Source organism: Hibiscus syriacus, unplaced genomic scaffold (assembly GCF_006381635.1).
Source record: "Hibiscus syriacus cultivar Baekdansim isolate YM2019G1 unplaced genomic scaffold, ASM638163v2 tig00111641_pilon, whole genome shotgun sequence".
Classification (NCBI taxonomy): Eukaryota; Viridiplantae; Streptophyta; class Magnoliopsida; order Malvales; family Malvaceae; genus Hibiscus; species Hibiscus syriacus.
This window is the reverse complement of record NW_024063143.1, coordinates 25,140-49,401: the sequence shown is the minus strand read 5'-3', so window position 1 is coordinate 49,401 and position 24,262 is coordinate 25,140. Positions and strand designations below refer to the sequence as shown.

The 24,262-nt window shown below is 34.3% G+C and overlaps 3 protein-coding genes across 3 annotated transcripts; all 3 read right to left on the bottom strand.

The window, feature by feature from the left end:
- Positions 1–1,412: 1,412 nt before the first annotated feature.
- On the bottom strand, positions 1,413–24,262 carry LOC120166663 (CBL-interacting serine/threonine-protein kinase 6-like). The gene is made up of 3 exons (XM_039175899.1): positions 24,254–24,262; positions 20,864–20,869; positions 1,413–2,848 (listed from the first exon to the last, which is right to left on the bottom strand). The coding sequence occupies exon 3, from the start codon at positions 2,826–2,828 to the stop codon at positions 1,533–1,535; it is 1,296 nt and encodes a 431-aa protein (XP_039031830.1). The 5' UTR covers positions 2,829–2,848; positions 20,864–20,869; positions 24,254–24,262; the 3' UTR covers positions 1,413–1,532.
- Positions 12,731–16,366, bottom strand: LOC120166664 (reticulon-like protein B21). The gene is made up of 9 exons (XM_039175900.1): positions 15,237–16,366; positions 15,081–15,146; positions 14,887–14,989; positions 14,706–14,780; positions 14,475–14,619; positions 14,323–14,392; positions 14,040–14,105; positions 13,610–13,732; positions 12,731–13,522 (listed from the first exon to the last, which is right to left on the bottom strand). The coding sequence occupies exons 1-9, from the start codon at positions 16,273–16,275 to the stop codon at positions 13,410–13,412; spliced, it is 1,800 nt and encodes a 599-aa protein (XP_039031831.1). The 5' UTR covers positions 16,276–16,366; the 3' UTR covers positions 12,731–13,409.
- On the bottom strand, positions 20,016–21,977 carry LOC120166662 (BTB/POZ domain-containing protein At2g24240-like). Its single transcript, XM_039175898.1, has one exon. It carries the CDS (start codon positions 21,546–21,548, stop codon positions 20,211–20,213), a length of 1,338 nt encoding a protein of 445 aa, XP_039031829.1. The 5' UTR covers positions 21,549–21,977; the 3' UTR covers positions 20,016–20,210.

Below are 24,262 nucleotides of genomic sequence, written 5' to 3'. Positions count from 1 at the left end.
GTTTGTATTGTACTGGAGATAAATAGGTTTCGGGAATTTATAAAGTCTGTCTTGTTTTTTATTCCCCTAATGGAAAAGGGAATTAATTTATAAAAAGAAAGGATAAACTACGTATTTAGTACTTAAACTATTAATTTTGACATGTTTTAATATCTAAACTTTTAATTTTTTTAAAACCACACATAACATCTAGTTTTCATTTTATTTTAGTATATGTCGTTAAAAACTTAACGCGTTTAATACCTAAATTATCAGTTTTGATCCATTTTAGTACTTAAACTTTCAAAAAAATTCAAAATTAACGTTAAATTTTGAACAATGGTACTATAATGAAACAAAAATTAAATTTTTTAACAGCGGAGTACTAAAATGAAATAAAAATTAAAGTTTAAGTATTGTTTTGAAAAATTGAAAGTTCAATTACTAAAACGGATCGAAACTTATAATTTAGGTACTAAACATTTAATTTACCTAAAAAGAAATGTGAAAAATACAACCTGGGGGTAGTATAAGCCGTGTAAAAAGCATGAAGCCATGTGGGTGATGGTGGGTTAGGAGCAATTAGTAGTCACCCACCAGAATGTGGCGGATGCTGTTCTTCACATGAACCAAAACTTGGTTCAGTCTTATTCCAACCTGACAGCGCTTCCTGTCTGCCTTTGCTGTTGTTTTACGACCACTTGCATCATTCAAGCTGGAATATCAATTCTTTTCATTCACAAATCACAACCCATCATTATATGAATATACGACGCCTTTTTTTTGGTTGCCCTCAAATTAAAATTAATCTCGATCACACCCAGTTTACGTAGATAAATCTTCTAACAGAGATTTTCTGTATAGATAAGGACCGGAAACCTGAATACACCATACCCTCTTCATCAGTTTCAAACATTGCAAACTTCAGATTTTTGTTACTCTTTTTTCCCGGAATACAAGAGGGTGCAAAATTCAGGGTATCCATTAACTAATGCAGAAAGAAAGATGATTCCCAAGTTTAAAGCGCCTTTAAAACAGGAAATAGACTCGTATGAGTACGTACCAATACTGAAAGCACAGCAAAGGGTCTATAGTGGACCTATATTTCTTTTACCAGTTATAGATACGGGATGCAGATCCTTACAAATTCGACACAAAATCCAATGACAAAAGTGGACTATTCAATAGATACACTGAAACCAATACGGGCAAAGAGGCTGCCCTTGTGGTACAATAATTGAGAAGAAGTTTAAATGAAATTGAAAATCCGAATACGTTAACGGACGAGGTCTGCCTGTTCAATTAGTTGATAAATGAAAGGAAATGTAACGAGAAATCCTTAAAAAGATGATCAACTCTAATTGGAAAAGACGGCAAAAAAAAGTTGAAGATGAGATGACAGCACAAACATGAAAGCATTAGAAGAAAATGGATCGGCAAATACATAATATTCCCTGTTACCAAGTCACAATCGACCAACTCCAGAAATACATGATAGAAAATAATCAAGAACAGAACATCCTCTGTTCCTGATTTACATCTAAACAATAAAATCAGGGGACTGTTGAGTTATCGGCGGGTGACGTCCAGACGATGTCCTTAAGTGCCGGTCGGAGCTCTTTACTGCAAAACTGGTTGTACTCGAGGGTGTCACCGTGGTCTTTTTTAACTTCCACCACCAGAAACGACGGTGTCAATGCGAATATGTCAACAGCAATGGCTAATTTCCCTTTCCTTCCACATTCCTGAGCCTGCAGCCTCACACTCGACTCGCTCTTCTTGACGCTGAACTTCATCGACTTGGCCACCTCCTCCAGTCTCGATATCACACTGCTTGCCGGCTTTGTGGTGGCAAATCTCAACTCCTCTCTCTCCTCTCTTTTCTCTTCAAACAACGGTGACAAATCAAACCCCTCGGATAAAGAAATTATGTGGAAGGCATTCAAAGTTTCGGGCTTTGATGATTTCTCGGTCGCGAACGCATCGAATTCCAACTCTTCATTGGTTCTGATAGTTCTGGGTATTGATTTCTTGAACCAAGATGAGTCCATCACCTTGGAGATGGTGATTCGGGTATTTGGGTTGGGATCTAAAAGCTTAGTGATTAATCTGCGAGCTTCAGAGGAAAGCCAAGCTGGGCACTTGAAATCTCCTCTGTAAATCTTCCTATACATGGACACCAAATTATCGTCTTGAAATGGTAAAAACCCAGCAAGAAGAACATAAAGGATTACCCCACAAGACCAAATATCTGCCTTAGCTCCGTCGTACCCTTTCTTCCCAATCACTTCGGGAGCCACATAAGCCGGTGTTCCACAAGTCGTGTGCAATAACCCATCTTGTTTCAAGTGCTCAGAGAAAGCACTGAGTCCAAAATCGGTGATCTTCAGGCTGCCATCTTCATCTAACAGCAAATTCTCCGGCTTCAAATCGCGGTGGTAAACCCCGCGGCTGTGGCAGAAATCGATGACGGAAACCAACTGCTGGAAATAAAGTCTGGCCAGGTCTTCCCTGAGCCGACCCATGGCGACTTTCGAGAACAGTTCGCCACCACGAACGAGTTCCATGGCGAAGTAAATCTTGGATTTACTCGCCATGACTTCATGCAAATCGACGATATTAGGGTGTTTCACCATCTTCATAACGGAAATCTCCCTCTTAATCTGCTCCATCATCCCAACTTTAATCACTTTCTCTTTGCCGACAACTTTCATGGCAACGCTCTTCCCTGTCTGAAGATTCCGTGCATGGTAGACTTTAGCAAAGGTTCCATGGCCCAACATGCGACCAAGCTCGTATTTTCCATGAAGCAAAGATGGGTGTTGGTCACTTTTTGTTTTCTCAGACATTTTTTTCAGCTCTCGAGAAACGCAATACAAAAAGAAGATATCTAAATTATTGTATATACAAATACAACAACGCAAGAGAGAACATGGTAAAGAAGAAGAACATGAAGAACAGAGATGTTTATTTGCGAATGGATCACCCGTCTTCGACGTGTTTACGGTGGCAATTCCTGCTGCCGATGGACCGCTTACCGTGCCCACACAGCTCAGGCCTTGTCAACGATGCCCCTCTCATCTCTCTGCATTCCCCGAGGGATATTTTGCCTGTTTTTCCTCCCCTTTTTGGGATTTTTAGAACGAAAAAGCTTTGCTATGATATATGTGGAAATAGAAGCTTTGCTTGCCTTTCTGACTTGGATGCATAGAGGTTCCATTTTATACAAGTTTAAACGAGTTCGGATTTCCCATTTTATCCTTTGGTTCATCGGACGGTTATGATTTAAATTCATTGGATCAAAAATCCATGTGTCTTGATCTTTAGGAGTGCTGGATTACCGAAACAATTGGATAGCGACACGTGTAATGGCCGACGTAAGCGTATGTAATAACGCCTCCTCCTCAACTTTTTCATGATATCACCTTACGAAACCGAAATAAAGAATCCAAATATAAAACAAACCATAAATTCGATAAAAATCTATAATAAATAAATTTAATATTTTTTCCATAAATTTAAGAAAGAATGGTCAAATATTAGGTTAGTTTTATAAATAAAATTGTATAAAACACAACGTCTTTCTATTGTTGACTGGGTTTTAAAAAAAAGGGACCTTAGATGACAAACAAAAAAACACAGAAGTGTTGAGTCACTAAATGCACAATTTACCCATATATGCAAACTCCGGACACAAATACGTAAAATAAAAGCCCTTGTCAGGCTTTAATAATTGTTGGTTTCTAAAGTAGTTCCGTGGGGTCCACACTGTAGGAAAGTGTGATTGTTAGGCATGATAAATGATGAATTATTACGGCCGTTGGATTACTGATACGGCTACTGTAAAACGAAGAGATGTTTTTGGAATCCACTTCCCTCTAACTTTCCGTGAATAAAACAAATATTTATGATATCTTTTTATTTTTCGAGAGTTGGGCTGTGAAATAAGGTTAATAATCGGCGTCATCGGTAAAAAATGTTACAGGTTAAAAACATTACTTATAATATTATAAATTATAATTTAAAAAGTTATCAATCGAAATAATAATATATTACAATAAAATAGGAAAAATGCCAGAATAATGAAGTATGGAAAAAAAATTCACAATAACGTGATTCCAATATTATTTCATCATCTAAAATATTTTTTGCCGTACACACTTAAAGACTTCAAGATATCTCGGTGTCTTGGTTTACGTGACTTTACTAGCTAACAAGGCCAGCCTGAAAATAAGCAATTGATATGAACTGTTGATAACACTCTAACGTTGATGATGAGGTATCCTCTTTTATCGTGCAAATGGGTCACCATGAAAATCCAAACCCATCATTTTCCTCTCATTGACCTTGTGGTTCTGCTTTTGGTTCGCTCAGGTTGTTTGCTAACTAATTGATGATTTGTTTAATGTACTAATTATACTCTAGTTTAAAAAACCTATATTCGTTTAAATTTAAAGGCTCGTTTAATTATACTCGTAGCCTTCTATATTTATTTAATTCAACATATTTTTAAATCTTACTTAATCACACATTATCTTTTTACACACTCCAGACTTCAACCTTATCTATATACAAAAAGTAGTATTTCTTGACGTGGAATTTCCTATACAAAAAAGTACTACAAAGTTGGCTCATGAGATAAAGTTCGTGGAAAATACAATTGTATCCAACTCAATGTATGTGATTGTATCGTGCTTGTTTGACTTTTAATTAAAAAGTTATGTTAATAGCATTTTGATGTTTATCCTTAATATCTCCTCAAATCAACTTTTTTTTTTCTCTTTCAATTAACCAATGTTTAATTTTTAAATAAAACGAATAAAAGATATATGTTGAAAAGTCTACCCGTACACTTAATTATCTTTGTAGCAACGTTTATTTTGTTAGTTACGTGACAAAAAAATATTTGAAAATTGCATCCGAAATTTATATATTTACTAATAATCAATGGGTCTAATATGATAAAATATTGAATTCTTTGAGTAAAATTGAAGATTTGAATAGGGATGGCAATGGGTCGGGTCGGGTCGGGTTTTTGGGCCACCCGACTCGAGAAGAAAGGGTACTTCACCCGTGACCCGACCCGACCCGACGAAATTAAGATTTTACCCTACCCGATCCGAATATATGACTTAGAAACCCGACCCGACCCGAAATAATAAAAAAATATTTTTATTCAATAAAAATAGTGACTTAATTGAAAAAATTATATATAGAGGGGTAATATTGTAATTATCCCTAAATATATAGGGTAAAATTATATATATATATTCGGATCGGGTCGGGTTGGATTTTTTTCACCCTAAACCCGACCCGAACCCAATTTTTTTTAACAAAAATCCGACCCGATCGGGTCGGACCCCGTCGGGTTCGGGTTGAGTTGTCATCCCCAGATTTGAATATTGTTTTTTTGACGAAATTTTATAAGTTCAAGTTCGCTATCCTAAAATTTTATAAGTTCAAGTCCGTCCCTTCTAACATAAAATCATGTGTCCGTCCCTGGTTGCAACAATTGGCGGATGTATGTAGAATCTAGGGTGGGCACATGTAGACCCTTGAATCCGAATTTATTTATATTAATTGTTTATTTTACTGAATGTGTCATCCTGAAATTTTATTTGTGCTCATCTCATACAATCTTTTGTTTTGTTATTAATACATATGTATCCACTCTGTAATTTTTTTCTTGATCCGCCACCGATTACGATAACTAAATCGTGTTTAAGACAAGTAATAACTGTTCTAATCAGGATTGGTCTTTGCGACAATGAATGAATCTGAAAGACTAGCAAAGTCGTTCGCGGTGGGCGTGGCCGCCATTAACCAAGATAAACCAAATTAGGTGATACATACATTTGACTCATCTCATGCATCATGCACCCATTTTCCACCCTTAGCCTGCCTATTGTTCAAAGCCTGCACCATACCCGTCCGCGTGCAGCAGCTTCCCAATGAATAAAAAACCGCAAATTTTCTTCAAATTATAATAAATGTGTTATTAAAAATTACGATTTTGATTATTTTTTTTAAAGACGAATTGTATTATATTTTAATCAGTATCTTAATCATAATATATTGTATTTATTCAAAAATCATATAATTTGATCCATCTATAAATAATCATTTAAAATGCATGATCCGAGTTTAAAGATATTATGCTCAGAATTATAAAAAAAAAAAACTGAATCGTGAGATCAGACGCGCAGCCTCTTCTTTTGTCGGGAGATATTCATTGATTCATTTAACCACATGCTAAAATTGACATTAAACAAACAGATACATGAGTAGAATTATATTGTTTAATCATTATATATATTATTTTTAAAAATGATAATTTATATAATCTCCAATCAATGCCTAATGAGCAGGAACCATTTCGTGACTTTTTTTTTTATGAAAATTAATAGTCATTAAAAATCTCTTCTACGACCTATTAGGGAAAAAAGTGGTCGGGAAATTCTATTAATCACCAAGCTTCAGCAAGGTCGAGAACCCGATCCATCAACAACTTTTAATGATTAATTACTTGTTATTCAACACTAATTCAACATCAAACTAATCTTGTTATTTTATAATACTCGATATAATTTGTGGTAGTTTTTATTTTATTTTATTCATGAAGGAATTTACACATATTCTATCGCTAATAATATTTCTTAAATATAAATCACTTAAAAGATTAAAATTAGCTGATCCTATTCCCATATGTAATGGGATAAGGGAAGGTATGATAGTAGACTGCTCTCAACGCTAGGTTGAGAGTAGTTTCCGTGGGAGACCTCCGACAGTCAGAATTATGAATTGCCTACCGGGTGACTCAATCCCACGACCACAAGGTTAAGAGCCTTGCGCTCTACCAATTGAGCTGGACGGGCAATTCATAAATCACCTAATATATATTCTTTTTGATGTTGAAATCATTCCTTAATTCCAAACCAATCTTATTTCATTATCCCGTCAGTTGTGACAGTGATATCACCTTCGTTTGAATATAGACATAGGGTAAGTCGATTAAAAATTTTGGAAGTATTTGATTGAGAAAAGTAAAGTGTTACTAGTATTTTATGCCTACGTGAAATCACGAGGGATCTAGATCTACCATGTGCTTCACATAGAGCCAACTCTATGCGCACTTCCACGGCATTTAACAAATCATCGTGTATGCATGTGAAAATCCTACTATACGTCTACTTGAGGAAAGTGCAATTAAAAATACTACTAACATAGTGATCGACTGACTTAATGATCTAATGACATTATGACCGAATGATCAAATTATACCATTAGGCTATTCTATCATTAGATCATTAGGTCGTTCAGTCACTAGGTCCGTCATTAATAAATAATTATATATTATTAATTGAGTTTTGATTTAATTAATATATTATAGAGGTGGTAGATTTAAATATAATTACCCTTTATTTTAAAATTCAAGAAATGAATAATTTAAAAATCACATAAAAATAAGCACTATTAAAATTTTTATTTAATTTAAAGCCATGCAAAATGTAATGTAAGGGTGAGAGGGGACAATGACTAGGAACCGTCATGGCCATACGCAAAAGCCTATCACGAGTCGGTAGCTCATCCAAGAGAGCCATTCAAGCAATGATAGCATGCCTAGGAACATGAATTGAAAATCAACTATATTAATAAAAAAATGATTGAGTTATTTTAATTTTAATTTTGAATTAATTTAGTTAATTTAATTTTATGATTAAATTAATTTATCAATTATTAATATATATAAAGAATCAGAAAATAGAAATGAGCTTTTGGTTTTCTACCAAACGTAATTGGATATGCGACAGAATATTCCACCCAAAATGAAATAATTGAGTGGTTGATGAATAAAATAATAAAAGGAAATTCGGCATATTTACCATATGGCAGCAATGAACATTTTTTTACAAAATGATGTTCGGGATATAATACTCATCAAATGAGGGTGAATTTGTCTTTATCTTTTTTAGATTCATTGAAATTTTAATATCAATTAAATCGGTCGTAAAATGGGGAGTTCTAAGAACGGAAGACTAATATAAAATTGAAAAAAGACGCAACCGAAAATATAAAAAAAAAAGCCTTAACAAAATGAGTTTAGTAATATCTAAAATATTAACTTATTTGTAATATATTGAGTTGTAACTATATATTTTAAAATAATTTTAGATGGTGTAACCGGGAAACTTATCTTATAAGTTAAAAGAGGAAACATGACATTATAAAGCGGAATTGGAAAAGTTATCAATGTAATAACATAATAGGTTAGACCTAAAATGTTATAACGGTAAAAAAAATAAGTTATAAACAATAAATGTTATGAATATTATTAACATCTTAGGTTGCGCCTAAAATGTTGTCAAAGTTTAAGCTGATAGAACATTGAATTTTGTCAGGATAATAAAATAAGTTAAAAACTAAAAATATTGTGAATATATATAAGAAATACGGATGCGCCTAAAAATGTCATGGTTCACTAAGAAATAGGTTGCGATATGGAATGTTAATATTTTTATTAATAAAATAGGTTGCGCCAAAAAATGTCATGGTTTACTAAGAAATAAGTTGTGATCTAGGATGTTAATATTTGGTAATTAAATGAGTTGCGCCTAAGCATGGCATGGTTCACTAAGAGATAGGATGCTATCTGGAATGTTAATATTTTTTATTAATGAAATGGGTTACGTCCAACAATGTAATTGGAACATCCCAAACTAGGGGTTAGTGGCTAAATTGTAAAGTTTAAGAATTTGATGAATTAAGTAGAAGAATGGAATAATTCGATGATTTATTTGGAAATAATTCCTAAAAGTTGTTAGTAATTATTAAAGTAGATGAAGGGCAAAATGGTCATTGAACAAAGATAATATTAAATATTAATAAATGGGTATTATAATATATGAGAGGTATGATTGAAGAGATAAGTTTTAGACTTATCTTCTTCATCTTCATCTTCTTTCAAACGTGAAGAGCCAAGCTTGCAAAGGTGAGTTTCTTTGTTAGTTGGTTATTTGCTAAATTTATGGTTGGGTTTTGATCATTAGATAATAACTAAGCTTAAGGAAAGCTTAAGTTATCTTAAGATTGAAAGATAAAGAAGTTATGAAAGATTAAAGAAAATGAGTTTTTAAAGGAAATTCTGGAAAAGAGTTAATAAGAGATTTTTAAGATGGAATTTGACTTGTCATCAATAAGAATAAGAGATTTATGAAGTTAGAAAAGATTTATAACAAATTTGAAAGTTTAGTAAGATTCTTAATTTTAAGAATCTTGATGAAATATGGAAGATAAATATGATTTATATGGGCATAAGTTGGTTTCAATAATGATAGTTGAGTTTAAAGTCATAATAGGGGATCAAAATAGAAGAATTAAGGGAAGAGTTGATGATTTACGTGTTAAAATGTCAGTTCTGGGCAATGTGCATCGATGCACATTCATTGTGCACCGATGTATCGATGATAAATACCAGAAATTGTTTAAGATGCATCGATGCACATGCAGTGCATCGATGCATGAATTTAAATAGAAAACATCGAATAGGATTTATGCATCGATGCATAAGGAGTGCATCGATGCATCCCCATTAAATAAAAACATCGAATGCATTTTATGCACCGATGCACAAGAAGTGCATCGATGCATACATTCATTGAAAGAGGAAATGGGCTTTTCTCTTAGCCTAAGAAGTGACAGTTTAGAATATATCAATTGGAATATTGATATGAATATGTGTATTGTTATGTAGAGATAGAAAGTGATCCGTTTCGGGATAATTGAGGAATTAGAATCGAATCAAAGCAAAGCTAAGGTGAGTGCAATTTATTTTGTACTTATTTGATTGAATTAACATTGGCTTGCGATGAGCCAGTGATGTAGTTATTATGGTAAGAAGTAACTTCTAAATTGTTATGTGATTACCATGTATGCATTAATACATAGAAATAGATGGATGCTATGTTATATGATTTATATGCTTAAGTGAAAATGCAACATATGATATATGTTATTTGACATGACATGCATGGTTACATGAAAGAAAGCTATGTGACAACATGTATATGTGAAAGAAGCTATAAGCTTATATGCACATGTGATATATGTGATATGAATTATATGAAATGATTTACGTGAATACATGTATATATAATACATGTGATATGATATGAGATATATGGTTACACATACATGTGGTATGTGACAGAAGAGAAAGAACAAGTGATACGAAATGTATAAATAAATGCCCATAGTATATGATACGAGAGCTATAGGTATAGTTGGCATGCCAAGAGTCGAGGGTTTACCTATGTTGAAAGGAACATATGGATAGTTGCCGAGGATCTTTATGACCTCTGGATAGTTACCGGGGTTCTTTGTAACCTCTGGACAGGTCCTTCGGGACGAATACTGAACGAATGTTCGGTGCCCCATGAGGGAATTTATACGAGCTGTGGTGACATCATTAGTGCACAACCTCAATGTACTCACATACCTCTATTCTCAATAATATACATGGGCAATGAAATTGACAGACAAATGAAAGTGAAAGTGATAAAAGAAGGTAAGTTGCATGTGTGCATGACCTGATTGTATATTGTTATCATACAATAGATTCATGCATATTGATATGTCATGATTCAATGATATGAATGCACATACATGAATTATATGATGTTATGTGTGTTTCTGGGTATAGTGATATATGTGTTATATGATGAGTATATGGTAAGTGGAAAGGATTATTGATAGTGTTTGCATATGTATGTCTTTTATGTATATGAAATGATATATGGTTTATATTATATGTTTTATATGCCTCACTAAGTCTATGACTTAGCGTGTAAGTGATTTACACGTAGGTACCAAGAAACGAGAAGTGAAAGAATAGAAGTGGCAAAGACAGTATCACTACTAAAAGATCATATCAGAAGTATTTGACAAAGTATGTATTTGGTTATGTATAAAGTGTTGGCATGTAATAAGTCATTAAGTACGAGCACTCTGATCAAGTCTGTATTTTGTTTTAAATAAAGTTTTAAATTTCCCGGGATTTTTCTTAAGAGTCAAGATTTGAAAAGTCAATGTGACACGTCGGACTCGTATCCGGGTCGGGTACGGGTTGGGGGTGTTACAGTAATGATTCACTAAGAAATAGATTGTGATATAGAATGTTAATGTTTTTATTTATAAAATGAGTTGCGCCCAAGATTGTCATGATTTACTAAAAAATAGGTTGCGATCTAGAATGTTAATATTTTTTAATAAAATGGGTTGCAGATAATGTCATGGTTCACTAAGAAATAGGTTGCGATATGGAATTTTAATATTTTTATTAATAAAATATGTTACACCCAAGAATGCCATGTTTGACTAACAAAATAGGTTACGATATGAAATGTTAATATTTTTATTAATTAAAAGGATTGCGCACAATAATGTTATGGTTTACTAAGAAAGTAAGTTGCAATGTGGAAGGATGATTTTTCTATTATAAAAAATTCAAAAGTATGGATATTTTCCCCCAAATGTATTGATACTTTCGAGTTTAAAAAACATTGGAAAATGAAAAGATTATAAAGTATCAATATTTTTAAAAAGTATCGATACTTTTAAATTCAAAAGTTAAAATATTATTTTTTATTTTTTTTAATTTAAAAGTATGAATATTTTTTAAAGTTGTTACGTGAGTGCATACAAGACTTTCTCCGCTCTCCCAAAATTTTATTCCAATGTTTTTATATTTTAATATCGGTTTATGATCAAATATTAATATTTAAATCATTTAAAAGCATTGATTGGTGAGAATAAATATTGATTTTTTTAAGTATCGATAATCATGAATATTATTAATACTCAAGTTACGTCTGTCAACATTTCTTTCATGTAAAACAAACAGCATATACTCATCATTTACATTGTTGTGTGATATTCTAGTGTTTCATACCGACATTTCTCGAAATTAGACATATTAAATGGGGTATGTCGGGTCTAGTTAGGTCATGTTGATTCCAAATTTAAAAGTTTTAAGTTATTTGTTTGGTTTATTTTAGATTTGATTTATTATAATTTTAAACTATTTCGTATTTGGATTGTTTCAAGTTATTTTTAGATCACTTTTTAGTTTAAATCATTTTCAGGTTTAGATCTATTTATTTAGGTTAAGTCGATTTTGATTTTATTTTATTTTTCTCATTTAGGTGAATTATTTTTGAGTTTAGATAATTTGAATTTAAACAATTTTAATATCAAATCATATAAAGTTGGAGTCGTTATGTCTTCAAATAAATAAATAATTTCAAGTCACTTTGAGTTTTGTTATTCGTGTTTAACACTCGGGTTGAAATAATTTTATTTCCTTATCGTGGAAAAATCCAATAGCTAAAACCATGGTAACATTTTAGGCGCAATCCATTTTATTATTAAAAATATTAATATTACAAATCACAACATATTTCTTAACGAACCATAACATTATTGGACGCAACCGTATTTCTTATATATACTCATAACATTATTAATTTTTAACTTATTTTCTTATCGTGAGAAAATCTAATGTTTCATGAGTTTAAAACTTGATAACATTTTAGCCGTAACCTAAAGTATTAATGGTATTCATAACATTTAATGTTTATAACTCATTTTTTTACCTTATATAATATTTTATTGGGCAAAAATGCCAGAATAATGCAATATGAAAAAAAATTTCTCTACAATAACGTGGTTCCAACATTATTTCTCCATCTAAGGTATTTTTTACAGTACATGCCTAAAGACCTCATGATATCTCGACGTTTTGAGGTTAAAAATTTTGCATTCATAATCAACGAGATTACTCGGACTCTTTAGTTAAATTCTTCCTCTGATTACTGTACATTTCACTGTTCACATGGGTCCAGGCGAGGGAAGAGTTGTCCAGTTCACATGCATGCTGCATGCAATTATATTAAAAAAAAAAGGTAGTTGCACCTGCTCATCACTACTCCCCCTGCTCGCTACGCCTGCACTTCGTCGCTGGCCCCATGTGAACAGTAACAACGTCGGGTAAGCAAGGCGTCCATAATTTTTAAATTAAAAAAATGTACAGCAATGAGAAAGAATTTAACTAAAGATGGCTAATAATCCTTATAGATTATGCATGTAAAATTTTAGCCTGAAAACGCCAAGGCATCTTGAGGTCTTTAAGCGTGTCCTATGAAAATACCTTAGATAAGAAAATAATATTGGAACCACGTTATTGTGGGAAAAAATTTTCCCATACTGCATTATTCTGGCATTTTGCCCCCAATATATATGCTACTATAAAACTATATCTTGAATTGGAAGTAGAAATAAAAGAACCGGCACCTACTGTAAGCATGGGCCAACAAACAATCTTAGGCTCCCTTAATTACATCGACCCTAGAAGGAGCAAGGCCGTGTCTTTGTGTTCACATGGGTCCTTTTGATGTTTGCCCACAACTAGGCCCATCTTCATCCTCCACCCAATCATCTGCCACCATTTTTTGCTGATAATATCGCAGGGCCACAAACAGCATGAATGCTACACAATCAAACGAAAAAGAAGGTATGAACTAAACCAGTTTTGACAGCAAACTTCGTTGAAAAGTGAAGGCTTTAAGTTTTTCACCTGCCCAAATTCGAGCCACGACGGAACACAGGTTCCAAACCAGAGTGAAGATGGCCATCGCCACGGCTTTTTTATGTGTGCACGACTCCCACGCATCTCGAAACCTCCGAATCCAAAATTTTCCTACACATTCCCAACTTTGGGTTAAAAGATAATGAAAAGCAACTGTTTTCTTTTTCTTTTTCAGGCTTTATGAAAAGGGGATGATAAAGATAATGATGTAGTGATGGGTCATGTAGGGCTACTTTAGGACCCATGAAATCCCAAATCCATAGGGACATCATCAGATCAACCGAACAAACAAAAAAGAGCCGTTTTAAATCAATCAGACGAACAAGATGTAAAGATGCTGTCAGGTATGCATTAATATTTTGTTAACGGTAGAAGGTGCTGTACAAAAATAAGTTATCGTGGCGGATGGCATTTTTACCGTAGGCAGTTAATTGCTGGGAATAAGAAGAGCAGACTTTTGGAACCGTGAAAACGCCAAAAAAACCTGAGGCAGTGAGCACAACCAAGTGTCAGTTGAAAAAAAAGAAGAAGCTGCTTTCAGATTTCGTTCAGTGTAAGAATTTTACAGTCTTTCTTTACTCTTTAGGCTCAGGGCGGTAAAAAAGTTGAGACTTTTATTGTAGAACCCAATAGTGTCTTCTTTAGGTAAAACCAGGCAAACCTTTGAGGTAAAATATATGGTTTTAACCAAATAAACTTACCCAGTTTGGTCATTTTCCAGATGGTTATAGAGCTGCCACACCTGGCCAAAACAAACAGCAGCACTGCCAGCTGCACATTGTACCAATGGATCAACTTTTTTTAAAAATAAAATAAAAAAGCAAATAAAAGCAGATGTTTGGAAATTTATGACCTTCATGGTTGTTGCAGGATCACCAGAAAAGAGTGCTCTCAGCTTTATTAGGAACTCATTCAAGTAAGGAAGGACCAATTTAAGTACCCAAAAAACTTCTTCTTCTCCAACCACATAGCTTGATTCCTCTGTATCCACAACTCCCCTGCAAAGTCATAGAAACACAACACAAGGTTACCAAAAATGGAGTAAATTTAAAATGTTAATGTCATACGATGAAATGCTTTTTACCTGCAGATTATTGATCTGTAAAGGAATATGAAGGCTAGGTAAGCAAGACACATGTACGAAATTGCAGAAATACAGCTGCAGAGGGCATGGATCAACACAGTTTCAATAATTTAGATAAAAATGAAAAAAGGGGGGTAAATTTCCAAATTTGAAAGTTGTGTTTCAGTGAAAATTTAGAGACCTGATGTTGAGGCCTTGGGTGTAAGAAGAGGAGATAATGATAAATGTTCCCATCCCAAACACCAATGTTGATTTCGGTACATCTCTCCACATTACTAAATCAACTGAAAGATTAACAAAGACAAACGAGAAGAGTTAAACAAGTTGGGGATATGAAACTCGTTGAACTTTGCAGGAAAAGAAATAAATTCCCACCTAGATTCTGCCATTTGTTCTGAGTTTGTGGGAAGCTCTGGTAATGATAATCATCTGAGGCTGAAACTGAAGGATATGACAATAAGGTCAGAAACATTAAGAGGTAAACAATGTTTACGTCGGTAAGTAAAGCGTTGAATAGATACAAATGCTTACAAGGAGTGGATTTTGCAACTTCTGTAGGAGTTGTGCAAAGTGGTGTGGCACGTTTTACAACCGGCGGAGACTGTTTTTTCACTGTTGAAGAAAATGGTGCACTTCTGTTATGGAATTGGCTAATTTTCTTAACTTCATTGACAGCTTTTTCAGGTTTTGTTTCTGGTAATTTCTTCACTTCATCAGCCACTTTGTCAGGCTGCTTCTCTTGTACATTCATTTCCTTGATGTCATCAAAACTCTTCTTTTCATTCCCAACCACCTCAATTTCCTCCTCCTCTTCTTCATCTTCAGAAGATTCATCATCATCTTCAACACCACCACCACCATCATCATCATCAACTGATACATCTGGAGATGATCCTACTAACTCCCCATTGCTTGTACTGCTTGTAATGACATTTTCTTGGCACACACCAAACTCTTTACAATTCTCCTCAGACTCAGATCCATTCTTCTCGTTTTCTTCAATGGAAACATTATTTCCCTCCTTTTGATCATCCAAACCCAAAGCTTTTTCATTCCCTTCGTTTATCTTCCCATTACTTGCTGACTGATCTGATTCTGCCTTCCTTAATTGAACTGAATTCTCCTCCATTCTCTCACCAGCTACATTTCCGTTTTTTCTCAGCTCAGCGGACTTTATGGGTACTTCAGATCTTGGTTTCTTCATATGAATTGGGCTTCTCTCGATTCCATCAACAGACTTATTCTGCTCCCTCGTTCCTTCAGATCTTCCTTTCTTGACTTGAACAGGACTTTTCTTACTAATCCCATCAACAGACAAGCTCACGTCTTTGCAATGCTCCAGAGATCTTCCTTTAGCAACCTGATTTTGGATTTTGCCTTTGGAAATCTGAATTGGGTTCTTCTCTAACCCTTCAAAGCTTTCATTTTTCCAGTTCTTCCTCTTGCCCACACCGCCGCCAACGGTTTGACCTTTCTTCAAGCTCAACCTTTTACTACCAGTACCACCAGCATTGCCATTTTCTTCACCATTGAAAACCTTAATTCCACCTTTAACGTCATCATTCTTCATTCTAGTTTCCCAGACTGACCCTGCAACAACAGCACTGCTACTAGCTTCTCCTCTTCTAAAGCTCAAATCCACCCCCCCCCCTCTCTCTCCTATTTATCTAGCGTTGTTTTAGCCTTAATCACGGTAATTGAGTACTAGTGCGACATGGATGTCAATAATTGGATGACGGGAGTCTTTAAGATGAAGCAATGGAGGTTGGTGGGGTGCAACATTATCTTCCCCCTTTGTAATAGCATTGCAAAGGAAGCGGAATTGGTTTCTTTACATTATTTTTTGCTTTATCTCTCTCTCTCTCTGTCTCTGATTTGGTTTCTTTACTTTTCTATTTAATGAGGAGTTTGGCTGTTCATGGGAAGTCTGAGATAGTGGGGCAATATGATTAAGGGTTGTTGAAGGTCTTATTTTATTTTTCGATGTGAAAGGGATATCTGAGAGACTGAGAATTCAATGTATGCAACCAATTGAACTTAATTTTTATGCTCACAAAACCAGAGCTTTGTAGAGAATAAACAAGTGAAAATAAAGATTGTCCATGCTAGCAAATTTACGAGAAATCCTTACGGTCCGGGCGGTGAAGATTGTCACCGTTAGGCCATGTTTTGGTTTGATGAATTTTTTTGGTACACAAATGGTCCTATTACAATACACTACTTTATTGAGTCATAAATTATTAAAAAGTTACAAAATGATTGTTTAATTATAGGATGTTATTTTGTTGAGTCATTTGATTTTTAAAAGTTATAAAATGGCCACCAATTATTCATTACATTCCAAGCTAATCCTTTTTTATTAAAATTTTGACGACGTTCTGAGTTAGATGTTAACCTATTGATTGAGATATGATAAAATCTGATCTGAAAAATCTCAAAAGACTATAATATCTAAGTCCGCATATCAACGTCAAACTCACAAGACCGTTAATTTTTTAACAGAAAATGATGAGTTTAGAACACAATAAGTCGTCGAGTGATCATCTTATAATTTTAATAATTGAGAGATTCAATAAAACAATGTTCTATAGTCGGTAGACCATTTATATATAAATCTTATAAAATGATATTAGTTGTACTATTATTTTTATTATTATTTAGAGTTACATGAGGATGGAAAGTCTTCTTAAATTAAATGGGGGAGCAACTAAAATATAGAGTCAATTTCTTGGGATTCCGATTTGTAGATTTAGGCACTGTCCGGTTAATAATACTAGCAGTAATAATAATATAAGCAGCGATAAAGTAGACCCGACCCGATATTTTATTCTTTAATCTAAGATTCGCCGGGTCTACTGTACCGGATCCATAACCCAACTTTCGTAGGTATAAAATCTAGCACGTGTAGGATTGGGATACCGTTCCAATTATTGTTCCGTTGAAGGCACGTGACTCTCCAAATTAAGAATTAAGTATACCAAACTGCTGAGAGCACGTTAGTTTACGTAATTACATATGGGTAAAGTTCAAAGATGGTACTAAAGTATTTCAAAATATTTTTTTAGACACTAAATTTATAAAAATTATAAAATGAACATTAAACTTTAGATTATGTTATAAAACGAGCATAGTGGCATTATTACTTTTAATTTGGAAGATATGGCACTTTAAAATTAATAGATAATACCTCAATTGCCAATTGGCCCTCAATTATAACCAAAATTCTATAATAAAAACAAAATTTTAATGTTCATTTCAATACATCAAATGAATATTATCCATTAATTTGAATGTGTCACTTCATTTCGAATAAAGACGGTAATGAAATGATGTCCATTTTATAATTAAAACAAAAATTTAATACTTATTTTATAATTTTTGAAACTTTGGTACTTAAAAAGATTATTTTGAAATATTTTAGTGACTAATTTTAAACTTTACCCATTAAGTATTTAGAATTGATGGACATTGACCCGCCAGCGTCAACTATCACCAACTTCTTGGTATTGTAAAATTAATAAACTATCTCCTATTTATAACAATAAAGTCGGTTTAGTTAAGAACACCAATTAGGGATTACCATGGGTCGGGTTGGGTCGGGTTTTTGTTCCACTCGACCTGACCCGATCCGACCCGAATATATGAATTAGAAACTCGACTCGACCCAAAATAATAAAAAAATTATTTTTATTCAATAAAAACAGTGACTTAATTAGAAAAAATATATAGAGAGATATATTATTGTAATTATTTCTAAATATATAAGGTAAAATTATATATTTTTTGGGTCGGGTATTTTTCACCCTAAACTCGAACCCGACCCGAATATCACACTTAAAAAAAATCCGACCCGACCAAAATAAAGTTTCACCCGACCCGACCCCAATATATGAAATAGAAATCCGACCCGACCCGACCCGAAACAATAATAAAATTATTTTTATTTAATAAAAACAGAGACTTAATTGAAAAAAATTATATATAGAGGGGTATTATTGTAATTATTCTTAAATATATAAGGTAAAATTATATATATATTTTCGGGTCGGGTATTTTTCACCCTAAACCCGAACTCGACCCGACCCGAATATCACACTTAAAAAAACCGACACGACCAAAATAAAGTTTCACTCGACCCGATCCAAATATAAGAATTAGAAACCCGACCCGAAATAATAAAAAAATATTTTTATTCAATATATAAATAAGTTACCAAAAGATTGATGAGGCTAGTATGATCAAATTTCAATTCCCTCCAACAATGAAATTGAATTGCATCATAGAATGAATAGAATTCACTTTCCCTCAGTTGATGGAAAATTAAAGCCATGAGAGATTCCAATTCCCTTGGAAAACTTGAATCAAACATGAAAAAATGATAGAATTAGATTCTAATTCCCCCTAATTCCAAGGGATTCATGCCAACCAAACGCCACCTTAGTGCCCACATTTATCATTACTGAGCTATAACACGTCCCAAACTATCTTACCCTTAATTTGACATACAAATGCTTGCTGTATAGGTTGATCCAGCACTAGGATGTGAAAAAGTCTGGATCAAACTGAGTCAAAAGGGCGAAGATCAGTTCGGTTTTGCCAGAGTTTTCACGTTTACGGCGAGCGATCAACCTAGAGGACATGAACCATGGGATGGACTAAGTTCCGATATCATAAAAGAATTTGATTTCAAATCTTCAGACGAATGGATTTCGAACCAGGCTCAGCTGAATGGAAACACTGGAGAGCTTAGATTGACCAAATGATCTGAATATTATATTTGGTTAGATTGACCAAATCTGTCAGTACTTGGCCTAAAAACATCAATGGTTGGTTGCACCTGATAGTCGTTATGGCTGACATTTGAGCTTTAAGTTTGCCAACCAATTGCAAACCTAATCTTAGTTGCCACATTTAATGTATACGAGAGAGAAAGAAGAGAGATTATATTCTCCTCTATGGGGCTATTTGAACTGGGATCTATCCACAGTTTATCATTTAGTTGGATTTGGTGTAGCAGAAAAAAGAGCCCCTTGAGATCAAAGTAGATTTGTGGAATCTGCAACTAAAGTTGTTAGCCACGTGCCCAACTTTATGCAAAGAACCACTTCACGACTGTGTCATATGCTATTCCTAATCAGAATAAGATAGTACAGCAGTTGCAACTGCTCACATGTAATGAGTTTCTTTTTCTCTCAGACCTGAAGACAATTGCAATGCAACTTTGATGAAGGCTAGGTCAAAAGATGAAAAGATAAAGCGGTCTGTTATAAAGAGAAAAAGGAGCAAAACACTTTAGAATCTCAGAACTCTTGTTTAGCAATCAGTTTTCACTTATTTGAAACAGCAAGTAAACTCTGTACAACGCAAGAATCTAAATATCACCCTTTTAAGGCTTGTAATCTTTGCTAACCTATGATTTTGGTTTTAACTGTAAGTTCATCCTATATGTTACTAGAAAAAGAAAGAATAAAAAAGACTGCTACATTGATCAAACCAGGAGTTGAATCATATGACCGGCGGAGGTGGAGTTTCCCATACATCAAACACATTTTCCTCACTATGAAGTGCAAAGAGACGATCACCCCTGATCGAGAAATCGCAGATAGAGCCGCCGTAACTTCTTCGAAGCCTAGATGTTAGCACCCAATCAGGACCACAAAACACTGAGATGCAATCGTTCATAGATGAAAACAACTGCCCATTATGCAATGCCAATTTGGGGTAACAAGGCTCATCAGGCATCTTCCCCTTGAGCAACCTACTTCTGGAACTCCATCTCACACTTCCTCCATTGCTCCTTAAATCTATGAACCCCAGATCATCATACTCATTCACTACACAAATAGAATTGCATTTCTCCATTGCAATGGCATCTCTAACTCTCTTCTCATCAATGGTCAACGGAGCGCCGATATCGGACCAAGACCAAACCATTCTCTTTTCTCTAAAATCAAGTAAACTGATGTAACAGTTATCTTTTCTGGGAAACAATGTGGCAACCAATAAGCAGTTACTACCATTCAACCATTGAAGTTTATCAGCATCACCAAGAGACCAGCCATGGCTCTCATAAAAGAAATCCATTTGTTTACCAGTAACTTGGTCCCAAACTCCAATCCCATACTCATTGCTTCTCCCTTTACAGCCTGCAAAAATCTTATAATCTGGACTGAAACTCAAAGCCCCAGCAGTGAAACTCTTGATTTGATTATCATGAACAACGTTAAACCTGTGTCTCAAATCTCCAGTTGATGAACTGAACAACCCCATCCCACCATCTCCTTTCCCCAGCCTTTCGCAAGCACTTATCAATACATTCTCAGCGTTGACCCAGCCTATGTCGTTGACTCTTTGGTAATCCAGATTGATTGGCGGGTGTTCTTCTAACATCCAGTCAAAAACATGAACCATGCTACCATGAGCTACGCAGCAGCCGCCGTCCGGACCGGCTCGGACGGCAGTTCCATCTCCCGGGGCTTGCCCGGTTACTGACTTTGATAGCTTTAACTTGTTACCATCAAATGGACCCCATTTGGCGGAACGGACACGGTCAGTTAAGCCGTAAAACATGGCTTCTCGGTAAAGAAGCCTTTCGGAGACATTGGGGGGTATGCAGAGATCGCCTGTTCGGAGTAGGTCGAGGAGGACAGCGAAACAGTCGGCGTTTCGATCGATAAAGAATTCTTGGCGGCTGTTCGGTTGTTGTTGTTGTCGTAAGTACCAATTGTCATCAAATAATGCACCGAAAAAGGAATCCCTGCCTGCGTTTGCGAGTGTTGTAGCCGTCGTTTGAAAGATTCTGCCTCCTACGTTGAATTTGACTATGTCTTTTTGGATTCCCATGACTCGATTCTTTCTCAAAAATTAAAGAATCCTGGATTGAAAAACAGGGAAAATTTTGGAGTTTGGTCTCAAAATTTAGCGTTCGGCTAGAAAATATTGCAAGGCAGAGATAATTTAAGATGGACGAAAAGAGGAATCGAGGAGAGGTGTGAAACCACAAATAAAGATGGATGAAAAGCTCAGTTTATAAGCTACAAGAGGGATACCCTGGTTGAACAAGCAACAGGGGAAATGAACTAAATGAGTCAAATTTAATCAAATTGAAAAAACTGAGATCTGGGTATTGGAAAGACAAGGATTTCAAAACTGGGTTTAGGATTTCTTGGAATTTGGTGAAGTAGAATTGAAAGAACTGGAGCGTCGAAATTTCAGATAGACAAGACTCTTTAGTTTTTTTTCTTCTTCCACGAGTTGCTACATGTTCTCTCTCTTGTTTAGCTATTTTTCGAGTCTTCTGGTTCAAACATTATGCGTATTAAGTAGTAGTCCCAAACGGCCTCCAGTTTTTAGCTTTTACTTCCTCCCCATGTTTCCACCGTTGATTCCTCAAAATATCAATATAAAAAGAACTTCCATGAATCCAACGGTGGACATATCAGGATAACGATCTCCCATGGTTATTTCAGTTTTAGGGTTTCGGTCAATGAACTAAGCTTTATTCAAACAATCCTTAGCCAAAAAGAGAGCGTGGCCTGTGGGGTGTCTTAACTCTTTTTTGTTGTTTTTAACTTTATTTTTCCTTAAATTCTCTATATCTATTATCACTCTCCACCACCATTGTTTTTTTTTTCTTGACGAAAGCACCCTCTCTCTCTTCATTTATCAAAGTTAATAGGGTAAACGAATTGATATCACTTAAATAAAATTTATGTTCGAGTCTTTATATAGGTAAAAAATTAATTTTGAAAGATTAGCCTACCAAAATTAATAAGAGTACAACTCATATCGATCTAGATTAGTCAGGGTAATGTTTTGAAAACGGAGGATAAAAAAAAGCAGCCTCTCTGTTCTTGAGTTTGATGGCTTTGTTCGAGGTGTTCATGGACGGCAGATAGGGGTTGCTGCAATCACCAGGAATCAAATAGGTCGCATTCAATAATCTACGGCTTATTTGTTCTAAATCCATGCTTTCAAGGCACTCCCTTGAAAGTTGCAAGCTTTCTCCAAAGATTTATAAGATTCTTGTGACTGAAATTGTATCTCTCAGTGTGTTAGTTAAGCGTTCATGGCACATGTTCGAAATATTGATGAATATTCAGTTTCTTACTCCATAGTTCCATATTACGCAACCTTCCTGAGTGGCTGATGATTTTCTTGTTTTCTTTTGGGTTTTGGTTCTTATGCTTAATCATGGTGGAAATGACTCCATAACAAACAATGAAAGTAATTGCTTAAGAAGAGTTACAGAGCTTCTGTCAAAAGATGATCATTATTAAAGTAGAAGATGCTCAAAGAGTTTGGGGTTAAGTATAACCATTTAACTTTTGTCTATGTTATGTTTCATGATGCGTTTGGTTTTGCTTTTTTTTTTTTTTTTTGGAAAATACTGTCAACAAATAAAGCACTGCAAATCGTGTCATACCGTTATATTTTTTTAGCTGTTCCGGTGAAAGAAGGAAACCCAAATGTTTGAGTCAGTTTTGCTGCCCTGAAACATTCCTTAAATTCCCAGTTTTCTTTTTCAGTCAACTCTGTAGTGTTCTTCCAATTGGATCTCAGTTGGAGTTTTATTGCAGGAATGGAGCAATAATGATGATGGCGTAGGGGTCCAATTTGGTTGGTCACATGCAAAACTCAGTAATCCATTCAGTGAAGCGCACCTTTCAATAATGTGGCCTCTCTCGGATGAAAAATTATTAGACAATCTACACTCACTACGTCATTAATGCCTTTTATTTTTATCACGATTTTTTAATTTTATCAAATTAATTATTTAATTATATTCAATCAGACCACTTACTATTAATTTTTAACGGAAATATTAACGCGACCGTTAATAAAATCAGTATTAAAATTAGATAAATAAAAGAAAAAAACATACTATTTATGCTTTTTGAGTCTTGGTTGAATTATCTGACTATAAAGAATGAAGAGGCGTCAGTGATGACGAGGATGAACATTATCCCAACATTTTGATCTTGCAATTTTATATTAAAGAGGACGAATTTAAATTTATAAAATTTTAGGAGTTAAAACGAATTTTTTAATAAAAATATACAGATAAAATCTAAAATATATACAAATTTTATAAAAAAAATATTTATAAAATTAGTTTTTACACCATTTTAATTCTTGTGGTACATTTTATTTTTATCAAGATAAACTTCCAATATTAGATTAAAAATATTTGCATGAAATTTTATATAAAAAAATTTTTACACTCTTTTAATTTTATAAAAATATTTAAAATATCGTCTATATAATTAGTATGCTAAATTATGTTAAAATACAACCATATTTTCACAACAAAAAGTGACACCAAAATATATAGAGAAAATCGCCTCAGTGACCAAAAAAAAGTTATAATATACGATTTTAACCAATTTTTTTTGGATTTGCCAAAATGACCAACAAAATCGCAACGCGAAATAAAAATCGCAACGCGATCCCCAGAATCGCAAATCAGTTTCCAAAATCGCAACGCGATTCTTGAAAATCGCAATGCGATAGTACAAATTCGCATTGCGATTTTCCAAAATCGCAACGCGAATATG